General features: G+C 38.5%; 1 protein-coding gene across 2 annotated transcripts; it reads right to left on the bottom strand.

Annotated features, from left to right (window-relative positions):
• Positions 1–843: 843 nt before the first annotated feature.
• On the bottom strand, positions 844–12,654 carry LOC117411959 (mitogen-activated protein kinase 14-like). 2 transcript variants are annotated; one of them, XM_058988818.1, is made up of 12 exons: positions 12,337–12,654; positions 10,198–10,327; positions 9,624–9,682; positions 8,665–8,776; positions 7,905–7,934; positions 7,347–7,394; positions 5,898–6,012; positions 5,426–5,497; positions 4,467–4,546; positions 3,891–3,969; positions 2,070–2,299; positions 844–1,579 (listed from the first exon to the last, which is right to left on the bottom strand). In XM_058988818.1, the coding sequence occupies exons 1-11, from the start codon at positions 12,573–12,575 to the stop codon at positions 2,091–2,093; spliced, it is 1,173 nt and encodes a 390-aa protein (XP_058844801.1). In that variant the 5' UTR covers positions 12,576–12,654; the 3' UTR covers positions 844–1,579; positions 2,070–2,090. The 2 variants fall into 2 exon arrangements, with proteins under 2 accessions (XP_058844801.1, XP_033875741.2); XM_034019850.3 differs by having other exon boundaries at positions 2,126–2,299; positions 12,337–12,643.
• Between the last annotated feature and the right edge of the window lie 4,585 nt (positions 12,655–17,239).

Here is a 17,239-nt window from a genome sequence, read left to right as displayed (position 1 = left end):
CTAATCTATGCATTTGTATTACTTTATCTCTAACTGTAGAATGCTCTTTGGTCTTCATTTTCCTTCAGATTCACAGCCTGACCAATGATCCTTCAACAGTGGGGTTTTTATGCAGAAAATGTGACAGCAACTTTAATGGTTCACAGGTGGAGGCCAATGGTAAGGTAATTGTGTCCTCGTTAGGGCAATTTCTTTCATCGGTGTAAACTGGGAGCTTCTACAGCACAGGGGTTGAATACTTATGCAAGCAAGATATTTCAGTTTTTTATTTTTCTTAAAAATATTTCCCAACATAAAACCAATGTCACCTTACAATAATTGATTTTGAGTTTCAGTGTTTTAAAATAAAATATCAAACAGAACAAAATTTCAATGTACCATTTGTAATTCAGTAATATGAGAGAATTGGTCAGGGGTCTGAATACTTTTGCAAGGCACTGTATATGTGTATAACTTTTGTCGTGTACTAGATATCATAAAAAAGTAGAATTGGTTAAATGAACAAACAACAAACTGAAGAATGCTATGGATATTTATAACTTTGGAAAATCAAACTAAGTAAAAAAACGTTCTTTAGGAGATAATTTGGTTGCAGGTTATACAGTAAAGACAATTGGCTCCATTTTCATTTCAAAAGGATGTAAGAGGCTTCTAAGTGAGTTGTGGGGATTAAAAAAAACAGTAAGGATACATTGGTAGACCTGTTAGGTACACTTCAACAATTACAAAACTGGTATCGTACATCAGCACATCTTGAATCAATTACATTAAGAAATTAACAACATGCATTTTTACAAGAGTCTGCGACTATAAAAATGCACTTTAATGTATGAACCAGTAAGATTTCAGTCTTGTTTTTATTAAAATAAAATTTAAATTTGAATATTCAGAATTATAAATTATTCAAATGGCAAAAAAGCATTACGTTATTTTGTTTTACCATAATAAATGAACTGATACCGTTGTTTATAAGGTAATGAAATGACTAAAACTGTCAGGTATAATAATTTTTCAGAGGTGAAGGTACATGTATAGTATGCTGTCTCATATAGTACATGACAATCTTTGTGACCCAAAGTTAAGACAAAGAATACACTTAAATTTAAAATTCTGTCTAATTAAAAACAAGTTTTAATGAAAATATTCCCAAACAATTAAATTTAAAACCACTTGAAGAGCAAAATGTGGTTCTGAGTTAAACACTACTGCTTTGTTTATCAATAGCTCACTATCTAGTAAATGTCAGCTAAAGATTGTGTAGTAAAAAATACTACATTACAAAGCAACTGACGTGAGCAATAAAAAACAAAATTCAAATCAAAATAAAAGTTCCTCAATTTATTTTTCTGCCCAACTGACCCACTCTTCTCCGTCTCGGAGCATTGCAAGTGTTGTCTTAGAACTTTACCCAGCAGCCTCTGTTTCCTCAGGATGTTAACTGCTTATTCTTCTCAAGTCTGTATTGTTCTTCCCCAGCTATTCCATGAACAGGTAAAAGCTGCTCTGAATACCTCAGGCTATGTTGCTGTTTGTCTTGGGTTGTCAGGGTCAAAGGTCATGATCTCCATGTGGATGAGACCTGTAGAAAACAATACACCGGACACCAGTTAATACAACAACATGCAAAAAGTGGATTTATCTTCCCCACCCGTACTGATATTTGAAGTGCATTTATTAAGTTATTTAATCTAAATTTGTCTTAATCTGTGTTTGAGCTTGCTTTGAGCCTAATTATTTTACCCCTGATCTACAAAAAGCTTGAAAATAAATGCTGAAAAGGAGAAGTCTTAATTATATTGGATATTGTATATTGGATTATATTGTGGTTCCAATCTCCTGAAGCCTAATTCATGGTGTACATATAAACCAGCAAGGTGTAGACAAAAAATAATTTGCCACTACAATAGACAATGAAAGCTGTACTTTCATTTCATCCCCCACAGCAGTTACTGCACCTGTTTTATTTAGGGTGCTCTTTGTTCCTTGAAAAGACTTGGACAGTGGTATCAGTGAAGCATACCTAAGTGATTAATTTCCCTAAGTTAACACCAACTTCTGTGTTGTATTACATAAAAGGGGTGAGGTGCCCCTCACTGCCAGCTCTGATGCAGACACCGAGACTCACTCCTCCACTCCTCGACCGGCAGCTCCAGGTTCTCAAAGGAGTCGTCGTAGGGAATGGATTCGGGCTCGCTCTCAGGGTCGTGATACTCCTCCAGGTATCTGTGAGACAGCCCCTCCCTCGCTGTCAGCCTCCGGTCCGGGTCCAGCACCAGCATCTTCTCCAGCAGATCCACCACTATCAAATACACAACGTCAAGCAACTGGGTTAGTGAGGGCATAAGCAGTCTGGAAATCATAGTTTCTGGAGAACTGACCCACATTCCAAGACGAAAAACTACTGCAGGCACCTAGCTTGGCCCGTTTCAAAAACACAGACACTTTTGAACCTTTCTAGCCAGCAAAAACAAATAATGGTGTTATTTAATATATAATAACAAAGTATTTAACACCACAGTAAGTTAATGCATGCATCTTTTCTTAAAGAAATAAATAAATAGAAGAAAGACTGGCAAAGTTTCAACTATATAACTCAGCAAGTTCAATTCGAAGTTTTGTAACATTTTGCAGTTTGATTTTTTGCTTTTAAAAACTGGTGATAAATGCTTTGTGGCCCTGCATGTTTTATTGGGACCAGGTAGGTGTCAGGTTAACTGACAATTGGCATGGATTAAGGAGTTTTTCAAGGTCATATAAGTGGGACTTAGATACTCATTCTGAGCAGTGGCTGTTTCAACTCTGAGACAATTACTACCAAACGCAGAATGCTTAAACAAAAGAGCTTTTTTGAGTCTGTATTTGTATCTGTTTCAGGGAAAGCTGCGTCACCTTTATTAGCATAAGAGCTCATGCTATTATTATGTGTTGGTAAAACAATAAATGCGCGTCTGCTCCTAAAGTGATTTAAAGCATTCCATGCATTTTTGCTGCCATGCACATCCACTCACTGTATAGATCTCAGATAGGCAATTTAAAAATGAATGGGTGAAATGACCCAGGAAGTAAAGCAGTAACACACTTCCTGAAAGGCAAGACAAGAAAACTGGGAACTGTTTAAAATCTTGTGTAGCACCAGACATCATGTTTTAAAATGAAAGTCGTGTTTGCTAGAACATGTGTTTCTTTCAAAAGCGCACATTCAGAAATTACATAGTGAATCAAAGTGCGTATCTGGTAAGATTCATGAAATTAGTTTTTCTTTCATTTTGTGCGACACTTATCCCACGCGAGGTGGGGTTGCTAAGTGATTCAGCTGCAGCATTTGTAAAGAACTTGAGAATGAAAGGAATGTTCCATTCCATTCCATTTTTCTACCGCACTGGCACCAACATGTTACTGCACTTGTCAAACCTGCTTCACTACTATGAGTTATGGAATACCTTAGAACCAACTATAACATATATTTGTCCTTAACATGTTTTAAATGGCACCAAATCCTTCCTTGCAAAAATGAACCAGTAAGGGGTTTGCTTTACAGTAATGACCTATTAATAGTCAGTGAGCAGGTTTTTGGGGTATTAAAATGTGTAACTGGCCATTTCAGTCCTGACAATGTAAGCCACAAAAAACATGTTCAGATCAATCCAACAAGGAGTTCAGAAGCTATAAGCCTCACAAGCTAAAAACAGATAAAAACAAAACATCAAAACAAGAACACATATAAACACACAGTTCACGTATATATTAACATAATCCCCTTTGCATAAAGGCGTTAGTATTATGCCAGGGGACTATCGATGTTAACTGGCTGAAGTGTACACCTTGCCAGCATGTCACCAATGGTATAGTCATATGATGCCGTGAAAAATACAAATCTAATCCAATATTACCTTTCTTGTCCATGTTGGGAAAGGCCTCTCTGAAATTCCTCTTCACTTGGGGGGGCAGGGCCTGTATGTACCTTTTTGCCTGTTGAGAATCAAAACATTTGTGTTATTCCAGATCCATACATTCCAATATATATTTTACAGTAATATTCCCCCAGAAAATGGGCAGGGTTTAAAATGCAGGAATGTTAATACCTAATATAAGCCTGTGTTGACAATGTCAGCTCTGTGTTAAGTATCTCTATGCGTCTGAGTCATAACAGAGCTTGTAATGTAATGTATGATCTTCTGCTGCATGTAGAACCACTGTTTTAAGATGAGGAAGCCTTTCTCCATAGTGTTAAAACTTTGGGTACAAACACAAACTGGCCTTAATAAGGTCTGCCCTTGTAAACGTTTGCCACAGTAAATTTGCACAGTAAGTTCTCCCAGGTGTATATCAAGTACCCAACTCTGAATTCAACACAGCTGCACTTCCCTCCAAAAGACCCTTGCCTATTGGTTGTGTTACCCTAATATAACGCTACATTGTAGTGCAATGTATTCATTGTATATTTCATGCATTAAAATGAATCTTACATCTTTGCTCTGCATCTTCTGCACCAGGGACGGGTGGGGGGTTCCTGTCAGCTTCATGATCAGCTTCAGCTGGTCAAAATCTAGATTGTCGGTCAAGGAGTAAGTTCCATAAAGTAACTGCAGCTAACGTCATAATTCCATAAACTTCTGCAGTCAAGTCATCCAACATTTTGGCTTATGCCATCATTACACCGTCTTCAATACTTTCATCACACAACAAATATAATGGCTTAAGAAACGAAGCCCCTATAAAGCATGACAATGGTCTGGAAAGAAGAGGAGGAAGAGGGAGAGAAAAATAAATTGTTATTTAATTATGGCACTGGTATTTTTGTTTAGTTTTAGCAGTTACATGACATTATTGCATTGAATACTCAACACATTGTCTTTATTTCTGGGTACTGCACCTTTGTACCTTATTGTATTGGAATTATGGGTCTTAATAAGGCCGTAGATCACTCCTGGGAGAAGACACCGGCATGATTAATATAGAGTTAAGATCAAATCTTTGATCTGCTGCTATTTTTTTTACATTCTCTCCCTGCAGCAATTTTCCACAACAACTCAGGAGAATTGAAGGTTAGTGGGCGTCCTCTGATCCGACAACCACAGCAACTGCCTCTTTACACCTAGGAACTCAAGAGCAAATGTAGGCGAGCTACCGACCTCTGGAGGACACAGGCCAGCCCTGCAGGTGCCCGTCTGAGCTCACCAGGCGTCGTGCCAGTAGGGTCTGCTGTAGTGTGGGGAAACAGGTCTGCAGGTTTTGCTTCCCTAACCCACGGGAGCCCCAGAACCAATGCAATGCTTCCTCTGGAATCCCCAGTGAAGACCAGCAGCTTGGCACAGCCAGGACGTGAACCTGCGCTCCCCTGACTGCATGACTCACCCTGTACACCACGTGACCCTAATGTGTTCTCTGCTCACCTTTCGTACATTTAAACTCTGATAAAGGATACAGTCTTTTCCAGGAAACAGGACGTGGCCTGTGATCAGCTCTGCTAGAATACACCCAACTGACCACATATCAACTGCAGAGGGGATACAAAGACAATACTGAAAGGTTATTATTAGTAGTAGTATTAGCATCATTATTATTCCCCATCGTGGATGCATTTTACAGTTTTGCATATAGTTACAGAATCTGGTAAGGACCTTCTTTAGTTATTGAATGTATACGAATCTGCGGGAGGAGAGACAATTTGTCTGTCATGCTTCCACAGTAGTAACATTCATATTTTTATCAATGATGTGATAATAGTACAAAGCAATTCCCACTGGTATTCTATTGCAGTAGCAGTGCGATACCACATCGGTTCTATATAAAGCACACTGCCATTGCTGGTAATGATGCGGTCTGCTTTGAAGGTACTGCCAAGGGAATGTTATGGATTCCAAGGGTATCCCGATGGTATTGTTCCTGGTGCTCACCGGTCTGGGTGTAGTGCATCCAGTTGAGGATGATCTCGGGGGCTCTGTACCAGCGCGTCACCACGTACCCCGTCATCTCACTCTCTGCATGCCGAGCCAAGCCGAAATCCAGAATCTGTGGGAAACAGAAGAAGAGTAAAACCTGGAAGGCCACTCAATATACAGGTCTCCTACTGACAGCAATGCAAACTCACCCTCCATGTCATGGTCACCCCTATATTCAGTATTAGGCCCACCAGTTAAATTACTATTGAAATGCTTCACACTGCTGAATTAATGCAAACAGTGACCTGCACATGTATAGCACAGTGCAGGTCATCACATATATCTAAGAGCACAATGAAGTTAATTATTGCTGACACTGCCAAAGACTCTCTTTGGGTGAGCCTATCAATCTTTGGGTGAGCCTATTTTACATATGTCTATGACATCTCCTCAGCTCAGAGTCAAAGCCCATTAAACAGGCATATAAAAAGGCCACAATATTTGAGTAATTGTTATAAGAACCAGTCACAGTGATTGCAAACAGCATTGAAAAGCTTCTTTCCCTTTCAGGAATATGTTCAGGCTAATTGGTTAATTGTCTAACTCACCTGCACACTCAGGAAGATAATAGGAGCTAAGGCAGTGAAAGAAGTTAGTGGTTTTGGTTGCTTTAGAAGCTATTGAGCTTGCAGACAAAACATTTTAAGGTTTGTACAGTTTGGTTAACCTAACTGTTCTTTTATTTTTGCGTGCTTATCATCTGGCTGCAACAACCCAGGTTTTATTGTACTGCGACCACTGGGCTGTCACAGGTATATTTTTATAACACATTCATACTCAGATTCCATTATTGCTGTGATTTCAATGCTGAATGATGCAGAAAACTTGTTTTAATAGCTTTTACTTTCCTGACTGTTCTTATGTTCCTCTGAACTCAAACTCAGTTTATCTGACCTGTAAAAGGCTGAACAGGTCCACAGAATGACAGGCTTGTATCTTACATCTTCTGTTATGCGCAATAAAAAGGAAATTACAAGGAACTCTGGCGACCTACATTATGACAAGAAACTAGGGTCAGTCCAGTTCAAGCAGACCAAAATCTGGGGAAGTGCTTCCTCCACGTGTGGTGGATGGTACTATAATCCACAAGTCAGCAGGTGTTGTATGCATGCAGAAGAACTATGCTACTTATGTCCCACATGGTGAGAAAGTGTTACTTTTATTGCCCTTTCATCTAATTATGCTATCCATTGAAAATATATATAATACAAATCTTTATACCATTTTAAATAACATACATGCAACCTTGTACTACAAACATATTCTCAAATGTATAGCACATTTTAAGGGATTTCCAACCAAGCTGATTCATTAACAAAGTCATTGACACTTGATGCTGAGTAACCCCACTTGAGCTGGAATGACCCACACATTTATACTTTAAGATGCTACGAATTCCTTTACCTTGAGTTCACAGTTCTGGTTCACAGCCAAGTTACTGGGCTTCAGATCCTATAGGAAGACATGATAACCTTAAAGTAATTGTAGCTAACACAATCATTCCATAAATCCTACCCAATGTGCACTTCCATTAGCTACATAGGTCTCAAACGTGCAGTTTTGAAAGAAACACATGTTACAGCAGACATGCCTTTTCATTTTAAAACACATCTGGTACTACACTAGGGTTAAAGTTCTCAGTTTGCTTGGCTTGCCTTCCAGGAAGTCTGTTACTGCTCTGCTTCTTTGGTCATTTCTCCCTTGCATGGCTGAAAGCAAGTAGTACCAGATATCAAGTTTTAAAATGAAAGTACGTTTGCACATTTCAGACCTACATAATGAATGGATGTGCCGAGAAAATGATGTATTTGATATACATAATAAGGCCAAAAAAACATAATAAAACTGAAATATAATGAAATACTTTTACTGTATGTTTAATATATATTGATATGGGTGGTCTTGGCTTCAAGTAAAATAAAAGTGTTTTATTCTTAAGAAAATTTACAAAAATGTACATACCCTGTGCACTATCCCAGCAGAATGGATATACTGAAAGAGAAAAAGTTGATCAAAATGGGGCATGAGTTCATCATGTATCAACCACAAACTTAGTCCACTTGAGCTGGAATGACCCTCCAGCATAAAACCAGAGGGTGAACAATTAGTATTTGAATATGCACCTGTATTTCTTTCATATGAAAAGCCTGTCGCCTGAGGAGCTGTTTTGAGAAGGTAAACTTTAAGTGCTAAAAGAAAGGCTGCTACATAATGGAGGTATTGTTAAAACAAATCTTCTGACGCCTTTAGGCAGTAACACTGGTATGTTGTTTCTGCTTTGTACACTACGTACGTTACTTCTTTACAATTCTTAAAGAGCTTGGTATTGGTATGAAATATCACTGTTATCTTAACAGTTGTATTTGTGGTCTTGTTTATAGTTTCCTGCTTCAGTTGTCAATGTGGCCTCAATAGGGCACTCAGACATGTGCATCTACACAGTATTGATCTGCAAGGTTACCAGGCTTTAAACAGTGGGTGCGGGGGGGGGGGGGAGGGGGTTACCAAGCCATGCTGTTGATGCTCAATCATTGGGATCCTTTAAGACCCTTCTTGACAGTTTTGAGATCAATCAGCTGATAGGCCATTGATAGGCCGAAATGGCCTCCTCTTAATGTAAGGAAAATGGCATATCTGATGCAATAGTTTGTATACATAGTAAAATATGAAAGAGATTTGTAGCATTGAAATTGTTCTTAAATTGTGCTGCACCCTGCCTCACCTTGAGTCCTTGGAGTATCTGGTACAGGATGTAGGAAATCATTTTGTCAGTCAGTTTTCCTTTCTTCATGATATGGCTTAGATCCTGATCTACAAATGGCATCACCATGTAACTGGAACAGAGATTAATGATTCATAATAAACAGGGTAATTGAACATTCATTAAGAAGTGAAGACCTAGCACAGAAATGTGTTTTAGTTTTACCGAGCGCTAGTCACTGCTTTAAAATCTGCAAGGGATTCATAACAGTAAGTATTGAATTATTTCTACTTGAGCTGATATTGAATCAAACACTAGCAGCATTCTCAGGTTGCGTGTTGACAAAGAATTGAAAATGGTTTGTCTAACGTGCAAAACAAAGTAAAGCACCTGGTTCTGTCCTCTTCCACTATGTGTTGTAGAATACTGTAGTAAACTAATAAAGACAGTATTTGCTGCAGTAAATATTGTAGTATTATCTTTAAAGAGACTTCTTGCATATAATCTTAATTAGTGTTGGTTACTGGTTGGAACAGCTACTGTACATGTACTCCCACTGCCTGCAAGCCACAGAAAGCTTGAATTCCACACACCTTCTGTGAGACAAACAGTGCCCCGAGACAGCACTGAGGCAACATTTTAATGAACAACTTCAGTGTTATATATCCTTTTAAAAAATGAGCAAACTTTTGATGGCTCTTTGGAAATATGTATATCTAAATATGTATATACATTTAATAGCAAGGTGTACAATCCCTATGGACCAATTCATTAAAAAAAAAACAGTCCTCAATAATACATTCCTTAAAGCAGTTCTTAAAATGAGTGCCCACAAGGTAGAAATAATTGTATCAACCCATTTGTGACACAGACCCCCCCCCCCTCCCCCTCCCCCTCCCCATCACCAGTCCTGGTACACACGTGTCTGAACAGGCATTTGTGTAACAGCAGGTATTTCACAAGCCTGCAGTTCTACTTACAACGTCTGGAATGTATCTGGAGATGAATCAGGCGTGAAAACATTCAATAGACAGATTACCTGCATGGACAGGGAAAAAAAACAGATTGAACGCATGAACTAAGCCATTGAACTGAGCCCAATCTTCTTCTTAAGGGAGCACAGAAAACTGGCTCTCATTTAACCAGGTCTTTCCCTCCAAAAGGTGTGCAATTTATTTTCTTCTCCAAAATCTCACCTGCTGAAGGAACAGATCCTGATTCTACGTTTAAAAAACTTGGCAAACCATAGAAAAAAAAACTATGGCAAATGCATAGTAGAACCATGCGAACAGCAAGAAAATATCTCCATGGTAAACTTTTATAAGTGGGGTGAATATCAGCGTCTATCGTACAGCACCCTATACAATATTCTATATGTGATTTATCTCTAGTGCTGTTTCTGCTTCAACCAGAATAGAATGCTTACCAACTACTATCGGAAAAATGTCATTTTAAAACCCCTAGGCAACTTCTGAACAGATCTGAATCATATAATGAAGATGCAGACACCCTGTATAAGACTGAACCTGCCCTTGTTTTTAACACAGGTCTCACATTCTCATGCTGGATGTGTCTGAGCAGACGGAGCTCCCGGTAGGCTCTCTTGGCGTGAATCAGAGACTGGAAGGGACGATACAGCTTCTTGATAGCCACCTTCTCCTTGGTCCTCTGGTCTATGGCTCCACTGAAAGACAACAGAGAAGGTCGCTAAGACTGTGCTTTTGTCACCAGGCTATTGACCAGGACTAGAAAACGCAACACCTGTCATTGGATCCGAAGCGCAAGTTAGTTATCAGATCAATTTTCACTATCTTGCCTCTCACTTTTAAAGCTGTAGATGGCCTGGACCCTGAATATTCAAATCAGCTGATCACAGCATTCCTGGTTAACTTAAGTTGACTCACAGTATCAACTTGAGCATCTCAGCTGAGCTCTTGTCTTACACAACGACTAGAATCCAGTAGAATCTAGAACTAGAAACAAGATTGTACCTCTCAGCCGGACTAGGCAGGGTATTTTAAAGATGGAAATAAATTATGTTTCACAAGGAACAGGCAGGTGATTCTGTAGGTCATTTTATTATTATTATTATTATTATTATTATTATTATTATTATTATTATTATTATTATTATTATTATTTGTTTATTTAGCAAACGCCTTTATCCAAGGCGACTTACAAAGACTAGGGTGTGTGAACTATGCATCAGCTGCAGAGTCACTTACAAATACATCTCACCTTGCTCAGGGTCACACAATGAGCCAGTGGCTGAGGTGGGATTTGAACCGGGGACCTCCTGGTTATAAGCCCTTTTCTTTAACCTTTTCTTTATTATTTTCATAATAACAGGTCATCCTTCCAGAATAATAAAGGGCCATACCTGTAGTGCCAGGGCCGTCTCGATGGTGGCCTATACCCATTTGACAATGTTATGGCAGGTGTTTCATTTTATTTTCTCTCTCTAAATGCTACATAAACTGTATATAGTTTAGTTTGATATTACAAGCATGTTTGTAGGTTTTGAGCAAGACTATATAAAGGGCAGTTAATTAATGCAAATCTAATCAATTCATGTTTTATCTTGTGTGACGTTATCCAAATATATAAAGCATGACTCCGTTTTTTATATGACTGATATTATCCTGCATGGCAGTAGAATATATACCGGGTTATATCATGTAAGTATGTATGTATGTATGTATGTATGTATGTATGTATGTATGTATGTATGTATGTATCTATCTATCTATCTAGTAATAAAACACGCTCTTCCGATTATAATCGTACATTCTTTAGCTACCTCAATAATCCGTAAAGCAATGAGTACAATTAAAAGGAGAGGTATTTAACCTCGATAACCATTTTCCGATTGCCCGCAGAACTCGTATTTCCCTATATGACTTCCGTTTCTTCATCTTATCGCTGTTTACACAATAGACTTCTAAAGACACATTTCCAGTAACTGACGCAATTCCATCAAAACCCCGGAGTTTCGCTCACCCTCTGATCAAGGTACTGTACCGCAAACTACAACATTCATTCATTATGCCCAGGTCTATGCCCAGGCTACAAGAGAGCGGGTTTAGCCCCTGGAGAGGAAAGAGCACACATTTTTATTTGCAACCTCAAATAATGACGAAACCTGAGAGTTAATGATACAATCAAATTGTTTTACACTTAGCATTAATATCAAGACTTTTTAAGATATTTAATGTATTGCTAAATCCAAACTCAAGAAGAACAAAACGGTAAAATATGATAATTAGAATAATTGTTATTATTAATACTACTATAACAATAATAATTATTATTGTTGTATATTATGTCACTTATGCACTGTAAAACAAATATTGAAGAATTAAACATAAATGTTATCCGACAGATTTGAACACATTTCAGTTTTTCTCCAAGAATTAATATAAATTACAATATGGAACCTTCATTAATAAGACGTATTCCTAACACTAGTTTTCCTAACACTGCCTGATTTAATAACACTGTTTGGTTTTTATGTTTGCGATTTACTAGGCCTACTGTTAACTTCTTAAAGTTCATAATTAGTGCCTGGTTTCAACGACTTGTCAGCACAGACCGAACCCAAGCTTAGATGGGACAGAACCGCGCATCAAAATAGAAGCGAAGCGACGCGATGCACTGGTGTGTCCCGGGCTTAAGATAAAGAAACTGACATACCAGACCGTTCCGTAAGCCCCCGATCCAACAGGAATCAAGCCAGTGTACCGAACTGGTACATCCCAGGTAGTTTTCTGGATCTCCTGCCTGTAGAAGCCTTTCTTCGCTGGAGTCGCCATCTGCCCTATAATAATCCAACAAAGTTCTACAACTAGAATCTCCCTAAAACAAACAAGACTAAGGAAGGTGGGGGTGAAGTCAGGAGACCCTTTTTGGCAGGTAACGCCCCTCCTCTCCATCACGTGGATCTGGAAAGCACAGGTATATCCTTATCAAGATTTGACTACCAGAGCAGTAAGGAGATTTCGTAGCATAACAAAGGAAGTGAAGTACATTTCGGACTGCTTTTACAGTAAGATAGATAGCACATGTAGCACCTGCCTAAGCAGTGTCAATGTAGGATCACTATTGGCATCCAGGGAGGGTTACCAGAACCAATTCCCCTCCTTTATTTTTTGTCCTGGTCAGAAACAGTACAAAACCGTAGTAGTGTGCTCAGCAGTTTTATATTGGTAGGGCACACTAGCCAGGTTAGCCTTTTAAGTTTGTCCCAATTGTGTCTCGATTAACACAGCCATTTTATAAAATTCTTTCCAGCTCCTCACCAACCACCCAGCTCCTGGTCCAGGCCTTGGTACTCTCCCGCCTAGACTACTGCAACTCCCTCCTAGCTGGTCTCCCTGCGTCCGCCACCCGTCCGCTCCAGCTCATCCAGAACTCTGCTGCCCGCCTGGTGTTCTCTCTGCCTCGCTTCGCCCACGCTACTCCACTACTCCGCTCGCTCCACTGGCTCCCGATCACCGCTCGCATCCAGTTCAAGACTCTTGTACTAGCCTACAGATGCCTTGACAGCACCCAGCTACCTCCAGACCCTCATCTCTCCCTACACCCCCACTCGACCTCTCCGCTCCGCCTCCACTAGAAGACTGGCTCTACCTCCGCTACGCTCCCCTGCCTCCAGAGCCCGCTCCTTCTCCACCCTTGCTCCGCAGTGGTGGAATGACCTTCCTACAGATGTCAGGACTGCCCAGTCCCTGACCACATTCCGGCGCCTCCTTAAGACTCACCTCTTCAAACAGCACCTGTAGAACTCCTCTGTTTGTATCCTGGGACACTATCACCCTTCAGGTAAATGTGCTTTATTTTGCTCTTATCTGCCCCCTATTTTACTGCATTTAATCCTGTACTTCAGAATACTGTAATCTGCCAAGTGTTTAACTTGTAGTACTTTGTATTTAATCATATCCTGATGTAACTATCACTGACACTGTTATCTGCTGTATTATTGAATTGTATTTTGTCACACTTGTACTTGCTTGAACCAAAGTCATTGTATTTATCTTGCTCTTAATTGTATTATTACTTGTACTGTGATATTTGAAATGTATTTGCTTACGATTGTAAGTCGCCCTGGATAAGGGCGTCTGCTAAGAAATAAATAATAATAATAATAATAATAATAATAATAATAATAATAATAATAATAATAATAATAGTAATAATAGTAATAATTTGATATGTATCACATGTTTAAATGTGAATAGCTGATCTAATTTTTCCAACCTAGCTTTTTGTATATTTAACATGTTTTAGTCAAGTGACAATAAAAAAAAAAAAAACATTTATGACCTGCAATAAATACATCTTGTTTAACTTTTAAATTATGATTGTTTTAACATTTATATATATATATATATATATATATATATATATATATATATATATATATATATATATATATATAATGTTAAAATTCTATATTCTGTATAAACAACTGCAAAGCATTTAAAACAAAGAAAAAACAAAGTAACGATGTAAAACACAAGAAAAGTCAAACAAAATGTGTAAAATAACGTATATGCTATCCTTCTTGCCTGAACAATTAAGATTTTTTTTTAGAACCAACATACAGATGGACTAATACATATGGATTACTTTTAACTATATTAATTACACTAGCCCAGTTTGCCTTTCTACATTGTTTATAGTAAACACTTTTCTTTATTGTTATTTAATCGTCCTATAGGGGTGGTCCTATTTGTGGGGTGAATCTTGTGGAATCAGCATGCCCAACTTGCTCTGACTTGCTTCATTTAAAAGCATTTAGTATCCCAACCCCCATAAATGGGGGCAAAGAGTAAAACCACCCCAAATCTGACTAAAGGTTTTAACTTGTTGCTCCATTTATTTTTTATTTGCTATTTACTGAAATATCCAGCAGGTGGCGCCACAACCTCACACTACTTCAAAAAGTAACGTTTGAATGCCCCTTAACGGTTTGGTAGAGAATGACCTGTCTGTTTGCAATAATAAACTTAGGCACAGAAGTAAGGAAATATCTTTTAATGTTATAAAGACCCACTGTTTTACATGGGAGTCATCATGCTTTTGACAAAGTGCTAAACAAAAAAGTTGTGCTTTTATTGACAATACATAGCACTAGGTGGCGCTGGCACTTCCTAATATAAAGACACGTTGGCTGATGTCTCCTACATCTCTATTGAAGGTAATTAGAAGTGAAGATCTGCTTCTGTACAAAAGGTAAAGCCAATCAGCACAGGCTATTTTATCAAGGAGAACTACGCCAAGTGATTGCAAACATCACAGAAAGTAAAGGGGCCGATAAAGAATTCAGAACACGTGGGAGCTTTAATATTTAACAGCCAGGCAGTGTGTTGGAGTGCATGCATTAGGATTTATAAGGCTACCAGGAATCTGCATTGTTACACTCAGACATTATACGAGAGAAGGTCGTGTGAAGGTCATCGTGGTTCTTTCCTCTCCACTGGATTTCTCTCAGCAGTGAATAGTGAGTGAGTCCTAGGCTGTCCTGGTATGTAATCATTAGCTTGGGTTGCCATGAGCTGCGAATGACCTTGGGCCTTGGGTTCACAGACTCGTCATTTTATATGCACATCATGTAGAAAGTGTTAGACCTTCCTGTATAGTACATGCACAGAAACTGATTGGATTGGAGATCTTTAACCCATTAAGTACCAAATAAAATGTTCTTTGAAAAAATCAGAACTCTGGCTGTAGTTCTGTAGTTCTGTAATTTGATACATTCTAGATCATTCTGGCTACAAATAGCTTTTTTTTTTTTAAAAAATTTGAGGACGGTATATAGATAGATAGATAGATAGATAGATAGATAGATAGATATACAATGACACCTGTGCCTTCTGCCAGTTCTGTTGTCAATTCAACGCTTGTCTTCTTTCTATTCCTTAAGGATATTATCTTCAAGGATTGCTCATCTTTGTTAGACAGTTTTTTGGGTCTTCCAGTCCTGGGTTTGTCAATTACAGATGATGTATCTCTGTACTTGTTGATTATGCTTTGGATACCACACTTTGAAAATCGAGTGATGCGAGCTATTTCACTCAATGTTTTTCCTCGTTTATGCAAGTCAAGGTTGTTATACTAGTAGAAAAAACTAGTGGAGGATTTGAGTAAATTGTTGTAGAAAAATGCAACATATCTAAGACTTTTGCACAGCAGTGTGTATATATATATATATTTATTTTAAGAGCTTCATTTAAATGTAAGTTTTTATTTGACAGATTATTCTGGGGTAGACCCTCTTTACAGCAGACAACAGTGAGCAAGCTGATTCCCTTCAAGAGAGGAATCACACCAAACACAGCGATCAACTACTCTCCATTGCCCTTTCCACGTGAAACACACACACTCCCGCTTCCTGACTGGGTGGTTCGAAAGCAACTGGGATGAGCAAAATTAAATACATAAATAAAACCAAATTTCCAAATTCTATTCCCATTAATATGAATATATTCAATCTTTTTTTTGTCTGTTCACCTGGCTCTCCACACAGCTTTACTATTCCACCAAATCTGTGATGTGTGCATGATTAATCGAGCGTTCACTGAAACGTCACTTTCAATTTTCACGGCACAGTCAGACCTTACACCAACTTTACCATGGTAAACTCTATAGGGGTCTTTTCATTTCCCACAACTGAGCCATTGTTCATTAACACTGCAGGCAAGCTGCCGTTCTACTGAGATGACCAGATTATTACGACAGTGTGGGCTGAGCTAAGGACAGGACAAAACATTGATTACCAGACCATCTCCAAGGTCACAAATCTGATATCATTTTCTGTTGCTGGAAGGGAAAGTCAATTGAGCTGTCTGAACAATTGACAGTTGTGTGTATTTGAAATGTCCTCTGATTTGTTTTCCGTGGCACAAAACTTTTTTAATTGTTAATTTTGCTTGTGGACCCAAATATGCCATGTGCATTTTACAACGATGCATCCTTTTGCAGATCATTTTATTGAAGTTTTAGAACGTGAAAACGTAGCAAACGTTCTGTCAGTCAAGGTAAGCTTCCCATTATCCACAGAGCTGGATCTGATTGTCATAGAGAATGCAGCGCTTCTATACTTGTCTCACATTCACGACTTGGACTGGTGCTTTTATTACTGCCTTTGTAAAAATAAAATAAAAAAGTGCTTCCTACTTTCCATTTAGAAAGAATTAGTAATTTTTCATTGTATCCCAATATGCTATTCACCTTGAAATGCTTTATTGCTAATAGGTAGGGGTGGGTGAGATTAAAATCCACTAGCAACATTTTTGCAAACATTTGCATATTTTTGCTAATTATTTTGAATGTCATTGTTTGCATATGAATTAGCTGTAAATTGGAATGAATTGGCATCTCAACTCATTGAATTGAATGGAAAGGCAAGGGCTGGACGCGAACCACAAGCTCATGTGGTTTAAAGACTAACGTCTCACCATTCAACGGAAGAGCAAGCTCTGTGCTGGAGAGGTAAGTCTGTGTCAGTATAATTAACTCATCAGCCACTAGATGGAGATCCATTGCAGTGTGTGTTCTGATTGATTCTCCATGATGGCTGCACCATGTGCTCCAC

This window comes from Acipenser ruthenus, chromosome 16 (genome assembly GCF_902713425.1).
Source record: "Acipenser ruthenus chromosome 16, fAciRut3.2 maternal haplotype, whole genome shotgun sequence".
NCBI classification, from domain to species: Eukaryota; Metazoa; Chordata; class Actinopteri; order Acipenseriformes; family Acipenseridae; genus Acipenser; species Acipenser ruthenus.
Note: the sequence above shows the minus strand (reverse complement) of the source record. Positions and strands in the feature narration are given on the sequence as shown.

Excerpts from the sequence above, each read along its gene's own strand:
- LOC117411959 (XM_034019850.3), bottom strand. The coding sequence starts at position 12,575 with ATGGAGAGGAGGGGCGTTACCTGCCAAAAAGGGTCTCCTGACTTCACC. Across the intron at positions 5,498-5,897 it reads GATGCACTACACCCAGACCG|TTGATATGTGGTCAGTTGGG; the intron begins GTGAGCACCAGG and ends TCCCCTCTGCAG. Across the intron at positions 3,970-4,466 it reads AGAAGATGCAGAGCAAAGAT|GCAAAAAGGTACATACAGGC; the intron begins GTAAGATTCATT and ends GATTCTCAACAG.